Source organism: Myiozetetes cayanensis, unplaced genomic scaffold, assembly GCF_022539395.1.
Source record: "Myiozetetes cayanensis isolate MyiCay16 unplaced genomic scaffold, myiCay2020 scf2-11, whole genome shotgun sequence".
NCBI classification, from domain to species: Eukaryota; Metazoa; Chordata; class Aves; order Passeriformes; family Tyrannidae; genus Myiozetetes; species Myiozetetes cayanensis.
Window position 1 is genome coordinate 34,409,753 of NW_026087411.1, and position 16,027 is coordinate 34,425,779.

Consider the following 16,027-nt stretch of genomic DNA (forward strand, 5'->3'; position numbering starts at 1 on the left):
TCTGAGCCAGATACTGTTACTACCAGTTACTTTGTAATACCCAGATAAATAAATATGACTATAATACAATGCACATGACTCACCACATTCTCCTGGACCTGGCAATTTGAAACAGAGATGCTTAGAGACAACTCTTCTGCAATAAAAAAGATAAAACTGAGTAAGTAAACAGGAAGAACAGACTGTTTTTTATTAAAAGGGGAGGGACTGAAAAATCAACAACCTTTACTGACTTCTAACCCAGTCACAGTGAAATGATTTTTACTGTTGTTCTACAGAAACATCAAACCTTGAAACTCATATTTTACAGACATATTAGAAAAATAACCATGGGAGTTTTGCTGGGATTATCTGTCTACTTTTGTCTATTGTATTTTGTATTGATTACAAAAATAGTAGAGCAGTACAAGTGTGTACACAATATACAGCTGGAGAACCAAAAGCAACAGTAATGCAGCAACTGTATCAGAGTTCATTAAATGAATAATGATTTCTGGCAGTAATATAGAAAAATACAGGCAAGAAGACCAGATAGGTCCCTTCTAGTCAAATCAATGTGGTTGCCTATTTTCTGTGGCACCAAGATATACAGAATTAACACATAAGAAAAGGAAGCAAATCAGGGAAAGCTAGTAACGAAAGAACTGATAATTAAAAAAGCAATAAAGCCCATAATATATACTAAAAAAAAAAAAAATCTTTGTTTCACAGATAAACTACAGAAGCATATCAAACCTTGGAATATACGAGCACATTCAGGAAATGCAATTTGCAAGTAAAAGCACCAGATGAAGAATTCCTCAGTCTGCACCAGACACTGACATGAAGATTCCATTACATTATGATGCATGGACAAGAAGAGATAAACCAAGGAAGGCACAAAACACACTTCTCTCTCCTTTGACTTTCAAGACCAAAACAAAGCATGTCACACTAATGGACATCTATCATTTGTTGCTGGGATCTCTCTCTCTGGAGATATTCCAGGCCCACCTGGACATGTTCCTGTGTAACCTGTTCTGGGTGACTCTGCCTTGGCAGGCAGGTTGGACTAGATGATCTGTAGAGCTCCCTTCAAACCCTAACAATTCTGTGATTCTTTTATGTTAACCTCTTAAAAACAAACAAACAAAACCCAACCAACCAACAAACAACAAAACCAAAAAAAAATAACAAAAAAGAATGAACAAACTCATCTACAAGGTGGATAGAAAATACACAATAGATTTATTAGCACTTTGAAAAGAGTCTTTATCGCCCTAAAAAGAGTCTTGAGCTTTAAAAACACGATTTTAGGAACAAAGAAAATGTCTGTATCTGAGTTTTGCCACCTGCACTTTATCTCAAAGAAGGAATTTACAGAGATAGGACAGCAACGAATACTAATTCTCAAAGACACTCTGAATTATGTGACTCTGCATCTGAAATATGAACTGTAATTACAGCCTTGCATATGCCTATTGATTACTGACTACAGTTAAGCCTGTACTGGAATAACCAACAAAACAGAACACAAGGAAAATCAAGAAAGAAGTTGAGCAAAGAAGTTCCTAAGGTCAACACAAACTGCAGCAAGGCAACTAGAAAGTGAAGATACAGTTTATGAAACTGTTTAAAGAGAACATACTGAACCCTTCTCCACAGATGGCTACAGAATACAAAATATCTGGTAGGTAAAGCTTGAGTCACTCCTTCCAAATAAATCCATTTTTCTGGTGCCTGAAAGAGGCAAGAGTAAGGGCTGAAAAGTAGTCACTTCTGAAGAAATCAGTAATGCCACAATTCAATATGTAATCTATATCAGGTAAACAACTTACTAACTCTCTCATTTCAGCTCAGAAACATCCCACAAAGAAACAGCCCACCCCAAACATCAGGTACAAAGTTAGAAAATATTCCTTCCCATGGGTCAAACTGGAAGAGCATCCTCATTTCTAGCTACTTCCTGGCCAGAATGTGGTATAAAGTGACTGGTTAGTGTCTCATGGACATTTTGACACTACAAATTCCCTGCTCCAAGTATTTCAAGCACTAGCAATGTCTCCCTCCTCCTTTTGGTATTCCTTTTAAAAGAACATATTTGAGACTCTTGGAACTTTCTTTAACTAAAGTCTAATTTTCTGAGAGGCTTTTGAGATACATTTACTGGTTCACAATGTGTAGCAAAAAGAGGGATGAACGGACATTGTGGGGGCTTCTGAGAGCTAAAAAACAAACCTGTCTAAGAAAGAACTAATCTCAGAATCTCCAGCAAAACAAAATATCACTAGAAGAAGATTAAAGAATATCTGGAAGATGAAAGGAAACTAAAAAATGAAAGCGTAAGTCTCAGTACAGAATGTGAATCAATGTCATTGCGAGGAAGGAGACATCTGAAGAGAAAGAACTCAATATATAGTTTAGTGGAGCCTTGATAATTAATGTGATCCTATCCCAGAGAAAGAAAGGGAGGGCAGCTGCATAAAAAGACAATAGCGTACTTTTTATAACTACCTACAACTCAGCACAAGTTCTTTCCATCATGGATGGTATTTACATTGCAACACTGACTCCTTCTCCTTAGCTAATGTGGTCTCACACAATTAAAAGAAATATATATATATAGGTGATAACATCAAAAAGCATCCAAATTTAGTTCTCTCAAAGAATATGTATATAATCTGAATCTATTTCTTTAGTTATTATTATCATATTAGCTATATAGATTATTACTTAGTTATTATTAGAAATATCTGATCTATGCTCCCTTTTTACATCAAGTAACTAGGTGTTCTTAATGCTCCTACAATAAAACTCTGCAACATGCATTCATATTGTAAATCTGATTCTTTGCTACTTCCTGCTACAACAGATTAAAGGATTTGCCCACCCTCCACAAAACCTGTCACTCTTTAGAGAGTTAGAAAATTATGGATCCAATTCAGTAGAGAATCAACAGACTCTAAATAAGCACTTTCCTGAAAGGAACCGCTACCATTAACTGCTTCAGCATATGAATAACAGTGCCTTGTCTGCCTGCTTACTGTGATCTTTTCCTTGTCCTGCAGCAGTGCAAACGCTAGCTTGAGGAGTGACTGGCATCAAAGCCTGACGAATGGCTTTCTCCCAGCCCTGAGCTACGTCAAGTCCAACTCCGGAGGCAGCAAGAACTGGACTGTGATGACTGCTGCCATTGTTTTCGCCAACAAAGTACACCATCGTGTCAGTGATGATCTCAAAACAGTACGGGTTGCTGCCCTGCACCACGTTTGAAAAATCTCGAGGCTGTGTCACCTGGAGAATTTCTGAAAGTGGAATCTCCTGAAGAAAGACATTAAAGATTAAAAAGTGAAAACACACATAACATATTAATATACTAACACTCAAAACTTGAAGCATTGCAAAGAAATCAAATCAAATATTAAAAAAAAAAAAAAAAACAAAAAAACAAACACAAAGCTTCATAACTAATGACAAACTGCACATGACCAGTGCGCACCCACAGTTTTCTGAATTCCTATATCCAAGCCTAAGAGACTTTCAGGCCCACAGGTTCTCTCTATACAACTATACTATTTTCTACTCAAACTACATTTATATTCATCATGAGACACAACCCTATCCCATGTGCAGATAATGCACAACTATAGAATGACCACTTTCCCCTTGTAGTTTATACAGCTTAGCTATAGAAGAGCATGACACAGGAGAAAAGTGAAAATATGACATTAAAAAGAGGATGTAGCTATACAAGCTAGTCAATGAACACTGCTTCATGCATCTGAATCATTTTGGGCAAAGATTCTTTCATACAGATATTAAGAATTAGTTCTGACGTGTCCACCTGGTCAGTTTAAGACCATGGTAAATGTAGTACAAGAGAACAGATCTGAATGAAAGAAGAAAGGGTTACAAGTTCACACTAGCTGGAGGAGGACATTCCACATAAATGGGAAGGTGTGCAGGTGCATGTCACTTGCAAGAGTAGTGAACAAGCAAGTGAACACCAGGTTGGCATTAGGGGATAAGAGACAGTAGCTGATTAAGATTAAGTAGCAAGTAAATGTAAATGTAAAGGCAAAAACTGTGGATGACTCTAACAGCAAAGACAAACAACCTGAGATTTAAGCAGTTAAAACAAGGGATGCAAAGGGGCAGGTCAAAGGACTAAAAGCAGTGACATAACGGAGCAACGAGCAAGGAACATATTTTACCAGCTGTGTTTTGAATGCACAGGGCAATACAAGTATCAGAGAGGTCTGAGAAGAGACTGCATTGGTCAAGATAGGGATGACAAGGATCTGGGCAAGTTTAGCTGGGTGTACAGAGAAAAGGCTTGATCTTAGAGATGCTATAAAGGAAGAAGCTGCAAGATTTGGACCCACACCTAAAGGTATAAGACAAGAAAGGGAAAATCCTGTTTATACATTCAAATGCATTTTCTGAATATTCCACCACTCAACACAATACTACATCAACAATACACCAAGCTTCATTTTTATAAACTCCAGGCTGCACAGTAAGTTTTCTTCTAAATCTCGTTTGCAACTTTCAGTTGTACAGTTGGGAATGATTTAATTTTGGGAACCTTGAAATAAAATACATAAGCATGCAAATTTTCAGTCACTACTTAGAGAACACAAAATCCTAGCCTTTATTTGACTGGCAGCCAAATTGTAAGCAAAGCTTAATAGGCCAGGTAATTCAGGAAAACAGTACATGCAAAATGTAAGGAGAGACATACTCAAGGGAATTAGAACAGCAGCTGAAGCACCTTCTCAGAGTTAGCCTTGGTCCTTCTCCCTTACAGGCTTTGGCCAACAATTAACCCGGTCACAGTATTGATTAAAAAAGACATGAGGAAATGGAGATAATACTTATACTTGTCACAAGTAGATTTCAGATCTATAAAGCACTGAGTAAATCAAGTGAAACATAATTATTAGTCATAATTAATTACCTTGTAATATTTTGTTCCAGATTCATTTTGAAATAGTGTGAGGCATTTGCTGTCCAGTCTCCAGTAATGTCTTTTTCTCTATAAAATGCAGAGTACATTTACATAAGGAATAAAATCACTGATATGGCTTTTGTTATCTCATTATTTAAATTAGAAATGCCTTAAATTACTAAGATAATCAATTAACATTAATCTAAAGTTGCATCTTAGACTACAGAAATTAAAAAATAAACTTTGGTAATAAAGGGGTTTTTTGAATTGAAGAAGAAGTTCAAAAATAGTTTCCACAAACCAGCTAAAGTACCATTTACCTTACAGTAATAGCAGTGACAACAGTATCTACCTCATACAGGAAAAACCAGTTACTATAGAGGTTTTACTCCAGGTGCATGTGCTCAAAAAGTCTGAATTATTTTAATTTAGTAACAATTGTAACAGACACATTATGAGATTCAGATGGGCAAAATACTTTGGGGGGGGGAGGGAAGAAAGACTAAACAGCCATTTTGTAGAAGTCTCCACCAATAAGAAATACCTTCTCCACCAAAAAAGTAACCTGAGTAAACCATTGCACATAACTGTCTTGTAATTTAAGTGGAAGAATATTCCTCAAAACAAAGAACCATTTAGAAAGTTAATATGGCTGCATGAATCTAACATATTTTGCTTGCACCATCTCATATAGTTAGAAACCCATTTCCATTTTTCTGTGACAAACCCCTTAACTCTGACCCAGAATGACAAAGTTTTAAATATTATTATACTATATAAACTTTGTCATATTAAAAGCAGAACATTTTTGTCATATTTAAGCAGAGATTAAATCACTTCAGTAATGGAGAAGCTTAAACTACCTAGAGGAGTTAGACATAGTAAGCTCAGTTGCGAATGGATTTAACTAAAAGGAATTCCCAGACAGCACTGAATGGAAAATGGGTGAAACCACAAGACTAAACCTGTCCTTTGGACATACATACTCTTTATTAAATCACGAATCAGGAAAGACTTTGGAGGAGGGCAATTAAGGAACAGACTGGTAACTTACTCAGGGATTCAAAATCTGCCCCATATCCTATTCTGAGAAAGGATGGGCTCAGGGTCAGGAAAAGAATATAGATGATGACACAGAAACTTCATGTTATAAAGAGTGAAATATCTTCTCCACCAAAAAAGTAACCTGAGTAAACCATTGCACATAACTGTCTTGTAATTTAAGTGGAAGAATATTCCTCAAAACAAAGAACCATTTAGAAAGTTAATATGGCTGCATGAATCTAACATATTTTGCTTGCACCATCTCATATAGTTAGAAACCCATTTCCATTTTTCTGTGACAAACCCCTTAACTCTGACCCAGAATGACAAAGTTTTAAATATTATTATACTATATAAACTTTGTCATATTAAAAGCAGAACATTTTTGTCATATTTAAGCAGAGATTAAATCACTTCAGTAATGGAGAAGCTTAAACTACCTAGAGGAGTTAGACATAGTAAGCTCAGTTGGGAATGGATTTAACTAAAAGGAATTCCCAGACAGCACTGAATGGAAAATGGGTGAAACCACAAGACTAAACCTGTCCTTTGGACATACATACTCTTTATTAAATCACGAATCAGGAAAGACTTTGGAGGAGGGCAATTAAGGAACAGATTGGTAACTTACTCAGGGATTCAAAATCTGCCCCATATCCTATTCTGAGAAAGGATGGGCTCAGGGTCAGGAAAAGAATATAGATGATGACACAGAAACTTCATGTTATAAAGAGTGAAATATCTTGTTATCCAGAGACCACAAGAAGCATACAGACACTGCTGTTAAAATGAACATTGGGAACTGACAGAAAGCCCAAGTTGTCTCAGGAATAGGAAACAGCCTGACATTGCTGAGAACGGAGCAGTCAAGGGAAATAGCCGATGTTGTAATGCCTAGTACGGAAGTCTCCTCCCATTAGGAAGCTCTATGAGATCTTGTTTGGCTGAAGGTACGTTGCTTGGGGTCAGAATACTCCACCTTATTTGAATGGCCTTTTTCAGTAGATGTCATCAAGGTAGCAGCAGTACTGACAGATGAGAAGACTGACAGATGAGGAAAATCAAACTAACCTCAGATGTATCATCTGATCACCATTCTATGAGGAGGCTCAAAAAAAGTCCATGGAAAAACATGTACTGAAAGTTTAAATCAGAGTTGAATACCAGGTCTGCACTGAACAGTTCTGCTAGAACTGTTCACCTTTGTCTGCTACCTGGCCTTAGTTCTTCCATAACCAGCTGATGATAATTGTGACTGTTATGTAGCCTTAACTTTAATCTCCTCTGAAATATGTTAGATACTTATTCTGGATTGTGATAAATACATCTAGTTATTAGAAACTGCACCTGAAAGAAATGCTTTGTAAGGCAGTTTTTGACAGACCACTTACAGTGGTCAGTTTAGCTGATGATCACAAGAAGTGAAAATATTACAGTAACCTAAGTATTATGACCCCTCAGCTTGATTTCAGCAGAGCTTAAGTAACTTTGCTTCTCTAAATTCCCTAAGTCCCGTTCAATCAGATGCTACAGTGATAAAGAATGCAAATGTATGTATGCTGCCTTTCATGAACAGTCTCAATATGACATAATTTTCACAAGATCTGGGAACTTCTTGACTTCATCTTTTTCATTCATCTCCCAACAGACAAGAGGATTCCCTTTCTCTCATCAGATAACATTAAGGAACCCTGTTACTCTTCCTGGTCTTCCTCCTCAATACACAAAACCAAGGAGCTTGCCTAAGAGGGCTTAATTAAGAGATCGTTATTGGTAGCATGGGCAACAACCACCACAGTCTTTTTGGAGGATGCATCCATGACCAAGGACATACAGTCAAGCCACAACTCTTTATTCCACTGACATCAAGAGGAATAGAGAGTTTGTTCAGGGGGAGGGGCTGGTATTCAATAATACTTACTTTTGGGTAGAGTAAATTGCTAGAGGAATAAAGAGCTCCCATATCTACACATAAATATTTATAAAACACCTAGATCATTAGAATAATATTGTCAACCACTTCAATACTCATCATTTGGTAATGATTTCTATCCTTTTTGTAATAGAATTTTAAAAAGATACAAATATTTAGTTCAACTGCTAAAGAGAAAAAAGATATAAGCAAATTATTCCAAATTATCATCTCAGGAAAGCCAAAATACTACACATGCAATTCATTTGAGACAATCTGGAGATGCTTTTCCTTCCTAAAGGGGAGAAGGAAAACTACTGTTCAATCACCACAGGAAGAATTTTGAATAAACTAGTTTCTCCCTTGCACCACATTTCTTTATAATTAACATCATAGCTCAGGTCTTTAAAGTGATACTGTAAATCAGAATATCTAAATTAGAAATAAAATACACTGGTTTAGAGAATTAACTTAATGTAGGAAGAAACTAAAGTAACTGACCAGGTTGTCTCTACTAGTATAGTGAACCATCCATCCTTCTTTCACCATTGTACTGCTCTTCCTCTTTGTGTGTTTGATTGACTGTACAACTCGCATGAGAGGAATATTATTGCTTGTTGAAGGACTAAAAAATAAAAAGAAATAACAATTGAATATGTAACAAGTTAAAATACAACAGTACTGCAGTTATATCAGTACTACACATTTAGTCCATACTTTTCAGGAACAGGCACCTCTTCTTCCCATACAAATTTAGTTGATGGATGAAATTGATGAGGTATTGATTAGCTCCCACTAGCTCTCCTAGGGCAAGTATTGCAGTAATTAATTACTCTGAGGAACACAGAAGAACCACACAAGAGCGAGGAGACCTACAGGAATCATCCTCTCTCAAAACACTTTGCTGAGACAGGTTGTCTTAATACAGCATAAAAATATAATTAACATCAGCATAACTATTATTTTCTCTTGTTTATGTAAGTTGACTTTGCTGTTTCTTAATATGGTCACTAACGAAGCTCCCTATCTAAGCATACTTTCAGTTTATGAAAATACAAAAGGGTGTGTTAATTCAAATCACAACTGCACTAGAAAATTCCATCAACACTAAAGGATATTAACTGTCCTGCAGACAAGGATTTGACAGTGTCTAATACTCAGAGAGAGTCATTAGTTAAATGTACAGGTCTGAATGGCACTGAAGATGAAATCAACCACCAAGCTGCCTGTCTACCAGAGCTCCTACATGTGCCACTAACAAGCATTTGTAAATAAACAAAATCACCGGTAGATTCGAACCCAAAAATGTAAAGATGCTTTAACACGGCACACAGTTACACTATAGAATTGGCTACAGGATGCTGTACATGCCAAAAAACCTGAATTGTTTCAAATCTGATCAGAAATAAATGGAAAAATCCTCCTTAGAGGTAAATGCTACTTCCAACTCAGGAAGTCCTTGAGCTATAAATCACTGAAAGTTGGGAAGGTATCATTATATGCTCTTCCTCACAAATTTGCTGTTAAGGTCCTGAGATGCAATGACCTTTAGCTTGACCAAATATAACCACTCTTATGTCATTAAGAATTACTAAGAAAATCAGCATGACACTATTCAGAATAATACAGCAAGTAAAAAGACCAAACTTGATTTAAGGAACTATGTAACAGTAATTGGACAAAAAATCACATTCAAGATAAATAAAGCTCACTTTTGCCTAAAATGCATATAGACTATGATGCAAATATTACAATATCTCAACTAATTCCTTTTAAATCCACATATATATAACAGTAACTAAAAAAGGCTAAAGTCACAAAAACCTTAATCGTGTATTAGCCTTGTTAAGCTGTAAGTTTTACCATGCTTTGAACAGTTATAGCACAACACTTTTTGCAATTAGAAGAGTCTATATTCTTTTAATTTATTTATGTTTCAGCTTTTCTTGAGACAGGAGAACTTTACAAAGTATTTTCAAGTAAAAAAAACAAAACCAAAACCCACACAAATGAAAAACAAACACTTTCAGTAGTGAAACTGGGCTAATCAGACACATTTTAATCACAATATTGAAAAAAGTACATCCACCTTATGATTTACCTGATTGTTTTGACAGCTTCCTCATCTTTGTCAGCATCAAGGTCAGATGGATCCATAAAGAAGATTTTGTCCTCTGGAGGAGAGGGCTCTTCAGCATCATCTAGAACTCGACTACCATCACTGTTCATTTCACTGCTATCGACTTCCATTGGCATATCCAAATCCTGGCCTGGGCTAGCAGGTTCTGGAAACACGTGATTCAGATATTATTTCAAACACACATTTTAAAAAAGTACTAAAATCCCTCAAAACCCACAGATTTTTTTCTTCAGTTCACGTTTATGCAAATAAACATTAAAGTACAATCCCAAAATGTAAAATCTTCACGTTTTTGCTGAACAATGCAGAGTATGCTAATGAATGGTATCAATTTGTTTTTGCTAAATGCCAAAGTAAGAGAGACTCAACCAAAACAAGAATCATATTGAAAGAAACATAGTGAATAGCTTAAAGTCTAAACCTAAATCTCATTATGTAATTCTGTTCCACAAGTAATGAGGACAAAGTAACCTTCTGATGGCTAGAGATGACCCAGAGAACTATTTCTGTGCAAATGAAATTCTCCATCAACAGAAACCCAACTCCTACTGTCATTGCCCTTGTAGCCCATAATAACAGAAGTAAGACAGAACAGGGGGGCCTGTGGTATCGCAGGAAAAGAGAAAAGCAGAACAGATCTTATTCGCATCTGATTTTCTGCTGGCAGAAGTTTAGTATTTCCAAAAGCTGTACAACTTGGTACTGTGGAAAACTAAGAATTAAGATATAAAATACCTTGATCTGGAGCCTTTTTTTGAGGTGTGAGTTTTTTTTTGGTTGGTTGGTTGGTTTGGGGGTTTTCGTTTGTGTTTTTTTTTATCTGACCCAAACTCAATTTAAGAACGGGAGAAAGAACAAAAACTAAATGACTCCTTACATCCACAGAAGAATTATATGAAAACATAGTTCCCAAACTATGTGCCCTAGCACCTTAGCATCACAAGAGTGGTAAAAGCAGGCTGCAGCAACATCATGTTGCACATTACTGTTCATGGTCACCAACCTCAAGATCCAGGGAAGAGCCTTGGAGCTGGAGAAGGCAGGCATGAATGGATGGAATACATTTTGCAATGGTTAACAGAGCTGCCGCCCAGGCCTCTGAATCAAGTTGTACAGTTTGGTGCGATCTGCTGTGTGTCACCAATTTTGTTCCACTCAAAAATATGGGTGACAAGGGTCAAGACAACACAATCACAGAATAGGTTGAAGTTGGAGGGGACCTCTGAAGGTCCTCTGGTCTCACAATCCCCGAGTTCATTTCTCCAGCCTGTTGAAGTCCCTCTGGATGCCTGCACAACCCTCTGGCGTATCACCAGCAAACCTGCTGAGGGTACACTCTGCCCCATCATCCAGATCATTAATTAAGATGTTGAACAGGACTGGACCCAATATTGGCCCCTGAGGACACCACTAGTTCCCAGCCCTCAACTAGACTGTATACCACTGAGAACCACCCTATAGGCCCATCCTTTCAACCAGTTCTTAATGCACCTTCCTGTCAGCACATTTTATCAACTTAACGCTGATCTAAAACTTAAAAGAGTAAGACACTAAAAATTCTTCCACAAACTATTTCCCACATTCCTCTTTTAATTCTGCAAGGTCTATTCAGAAAACTAGTCCTGCTTCACTGAGGTTTCCAAAATTTAGAGTGGGTTTCTTTGTTTTGGTTTGCCTTGGGTTGTTTTTTTTTCTTTCTCCTTCATCCCCTAAACTGCTGGGCTACTAAAAATCATGGAGAAAGTCATAAAAACTGGTACTTGTCTTCCAATATTTACATTTTAAAATACATATTTTATAGTGAACAATGAGCCTACTAATCACAACAGATGTTTAAACTGTGTACATTGGGATGACTTCTTGATTTTTCATTTCCCTTGAGCAAACTCAAGCAAAGCATACTGAACTTGCCAAGACTGGATAAGTAAAATTTAAGTCATCAGAGTGTAAGTTTTACAGCAAAACTTCGTCATTTTCAGTGACCACAGGTGAAAAAACTGAGAAGATAAAATTAAAAAATGTAAAATACCCAAAGATGACAGAAACAAATGCTAATGCATCTTGTTCAGCCTAAAAAGATCTGTCAGTATGTGAGAGCATGTTTCTCATCTTACCTCCATTGAAAATCACCTCTCCAAGACAATCTCGAGGTACTTTAGATGCACAGCGTTTGTGACAGTTGAATCTGCAATCTAAACCAAAAGATAAATAAGCCCATGATATCAGAACCTCACTCCTACTCAGACACTAACATTCTATCAATTCACTACATCCAAACACAAGCTTCAGTTCAGATTCATATATTTGCATGTAACTAAAGACAGCACCAGTGAGGTCACCTTCAGGAGGAAATTAACAATCTTATCCTGATGTCACATGTTGATTTGTCCCACCACTATTTATTATGTCAGCACTTCCCCTTCCAGTACAAAATAGTCTTCTACTTCTCTCGCTTTCTCTGTAGCTATTTTTTCCATCATGATGTAATTTTTCCCATTCTCTCATTTGATCCACATCCTTTTTTCCATTCCTATATGATTTAAATATCTCATCTCTAACATTTTTCCCCACCTGCCAACTAAGATTTGCAGACATCAGAGGCTCTAAGATCACACACCTATATCATAGAGCAAATGTCTTCTGCAGTAAATACCAAAGTCCAGTTCCCCTACCATTTGGGTTACAGATCTGGCTGACTACTGAAGCTCCATTTCTGTCTGCTTACACAGGGCAGACAGAAAAACATTATGACCATATTTGGCCTGACATGGAGATGGAATCTAACCTGGATGCATGCCATTTCTGTACCTGAGGTATCTGATGCAGCCTCCTGAACAACATCAGTGGTATTAACAGGAATTTGCTTTATTAGTACCATCCCTGTAATTTTCAACTCTATCATCACCATGAATTTCAAAACTCCCTATTGCCCCCCCAACTGTTTTCACACTGATAATTTAGCCTCTTTTTGCTATCTAAAGCAAGCTCAATGTGTTTTCCTTTTAAGACCAGACAAGAGAAAAGTCATTATTTCTCCATGTTTTGTAGCAGAGAAGCCAAATTCTAGAGCAGAACACAATACTGTTCAGCTTCTGAGTGCCTGGAAGGATGCATCCTAAGAGACCCATGAACTGTCTTTTTTATAGTAATGGTTTCAGTCCATAGTATGGAATACAATTACTTCACTAGTTTGAAGGGTGCTGGAAGAAAGAGACATTTCAAACCTTGTCAGGGAACTAGAAGACCGAATCAATCCTAACAAATTAAACTACGTTCAGAAACATTTTTGGATACTACAATACAACTCTCTAGTCTAGTAAATAGTTACAAATATCCCCTGGCATGCTTTTGGCCCACAGCATTAGCACAATCTCAAACAGTTCCAAGGTCTAGCTCATAAACCAGAGCATCCTATGAAATTGCTCAGAACAGGCAGTCTGCACAGAGCCACCCAGGCTGGGATGCTAAGAAAATGTGTTCATGAACACAGATCACTTTGTCCCAGCTGATCTCAGTGTCCAGGAATGTTTCTGTGCACATTTAATTTATTACCACAAACACAGACTTAACATCCCAAAGATCATCCTCAGAGTCCAAGTAGTAGCCTGGATGAATTCAAAAAATCCAGGGCTCTTGTGGGTACTCAGGAACATAAGACTGCTGAAAGATCCCAAGCTTTGGGAATGCACACAAGGAAATTGGTGGGAAACCTTAAGAATTTGTAGGAGAAGGTAGTATGAAAATATTTGGATTGTTTGATATCAAGTCCTGATATAATAAAAATAAGTATATGATCATACTGCATAAATAGAGACCTATGAATACACTTCCTTCTGTCCCATGCATACACATAACATTTCTTTAAGTTTGTTTTCCATACATAAATGCTACTTTTATCCAGTATCACTCATTTTCCTGAAACTGATGTGGTAGCCCCACTTGTTCAGCTGGATATAGTCACAGTAACTGTATGTGGTCTGCAGCATCTATACATTAAAACTGCAAAGCACCTTTTTCAGGCTTCATTATTTATGCATTACATGTATACAAGACACACACTCACTGGAAAAAAAAAATCAAAAACAGTTCAGGATGCAGACTTCAAACAGACTACAAAGACTGCAAATTAATAACAGAAACGAAAGATAAAACTACTTCCTCATTTACATGAGACAGCAGTATTTTTAGTAAAAAAATGTTAACACAGCTGTAAGCTTAAATTTTTTTTCTCTCCTGTAATAAAGCAAATTGAAAATGTACTAAGTGACCTCTCTCAAAACGCTGACCTTTGGTATCCACGTTTGACAAACTCACGTATGAAAAATGCAAAATCCTGTCCATAATCATGTTTATGATTCATCACAAGGTTTTTGTTTCCTGCAACAAAGCTGATAGATCTGCACTATCGAGCCATAAAGAGGCAGGAGATCATCACAGTGTCACAGTTATGCCCAAGGAACTGCATGGAAGAGTCTGAGAACCGAGGCCTTGCATGTTAACATATGTTACATAAAAACCATGCAGCTGATGAAGTCTAAGCTGGTTCAGGATAGGCACCTATCGGTATAAAATATTTCCAAAAGATAGTAACCAGTATCCTGTACTAGAAAAACAGAAAGAAAACTCGCAAATTCTTTTGTGATGAGTCTAGAAGACAGGCAATGAACAAAAGGAAGCATTTCCCACTTTTATTAATTCATTATTATCCTTCTAGAATTAAGGTCTTCTCAATCCACATATGATTAAATCTTACTTTTCAGAAAAATGTACAATGTGCAGTCTATTAAAACGAAAATGACAGTTGCTGTAATCTTCTCAAAATTATGCAATTTTTCAAAAATTACACTGCCCTATTTTGCAGTATGCAAACCACCTTAGATGAAATTAGTTTTAAATACAAGACCTTTATTGAAATTTATCACTGCAGCAGCAAATGAAATTTTTACCTTTACACTGCATTCCTTGGCGAAAAAGGCCCTTAAGCAGCCGTTTGCAGTACTGGCATATGGTGGGACGAGTGTAGGAGTGAACAGCAAAGGTGTGTGGAACCTTCACTCTGCAAAGCACCATCTTTTCCATCCAGATGGGGCGGCCACTCCAAGAGGGAATCCTCTTACTTGGTTCTGGGCAGCAGCGCTGGAATAAAGAAGGTGTACGTAATGTGCACCAAAAACAGTTTTACTGCCACGACTGCTTTGAAAAGTTAGAGCTGTTAGGCTAAGTCTGTGGTAACTGTGAAAGGGCAAACAAAGCACCCATTTTTAAACAGGTTTGAAAGGAGGATTCTGGGAACGGATTGACCTACCAGCCTCACCTCTGTGCCTGGGAATATCATGGAGCAGATTCTACTAGAAGCTATGCTAAGGCACATGGAGGAAAGGAAGGTGACTTGAGACAGAGCAAGCATGGCTTCATCAAGGGCAAGTCCTGCCTGACCAAACTAGTGGCTCTCTACAGTGAAGTGACTACATCAGTAGGCAAGGGAAGGGCTACAGATATCATTTATCTGACTTCTGTAAAGCCTTTGACACAACCACATCCTTCACTCTAAATTGGAAAGACAGATTCAATAGGTGGACTTTTAGGTGGATAAGGAATTGCTTGGACAGTCATATCCAGAGGGTAGTGGGCAATGGCTGTGTCTCAACAGACATCAGTGAAAAGTGTTGTCCCTCAGGGGCTCATATTGGGACCAGTGCTATTAAATATCTTCATCATTGACACCAACAGTGGGATTGAGTCCACCCTCAGCAAGTTTGCAGATGTCACCAGGCTGAGTGTTGCAGCTGACACACCAGAGGGACAGGATGCCATACAGAGGGACCTGGACAAGCTCAAGAAGTGGGCCTTATGGGAATCTCAGGCAGTTCAACAAGGCCAAGTGCAAGGTGATGCACCTGAGTCAGGGCAACCCCTGGTATCAACACAGGCTGGGGGATGGACAGATGGAGAGCAGCTCTGCTGAGAGGGACTTGGGGTTGCTGGTGAATGAAAAAAAGTC

At 37.6% G+C, this 16,027-nt stretch overlaps 1 protein-coding gene across 1 annotated transcript in view; it reads right to left on the reverse strand.

The window, feature by feature from the left end:
- Nucleotides 1-16,027, reverse strand: part of PRKD3 (protein kinase D3) — a 44,926-nt gene that overhangs the window by 10,530 nt on the left and 18,369 nt on the right. The window contains exons 6-12 of the mRNA XM_050315304.1: nt 14,973-15,162; nt 12,141-12,218; nt 9,988-10,171; nt 8,388-8,511; nt 4,940-5,017; nt 3,024-3,300; nt 84-136 (exon numbers count right to left, since the gene is read on the reverse strand). Coding sequence (XP_050171261.1) covers nt 84-136; nt 3,024-3,300; nt 4,940-5,017; nt 8,388-8,511; nt 9,988-10,171; nt 12,141-12,218; nt 14,973-15,162 — 984 coding nt within the window. The remainder of the gene's footprint in view (nt 1-83; nt 137-3,023; nt 3,301-4,939; nt 5,018-8,387; nt 8,512-9,987; nt 10,172-12,140; nt 12,219-14,972; nt 15,163-16,027) is intronic.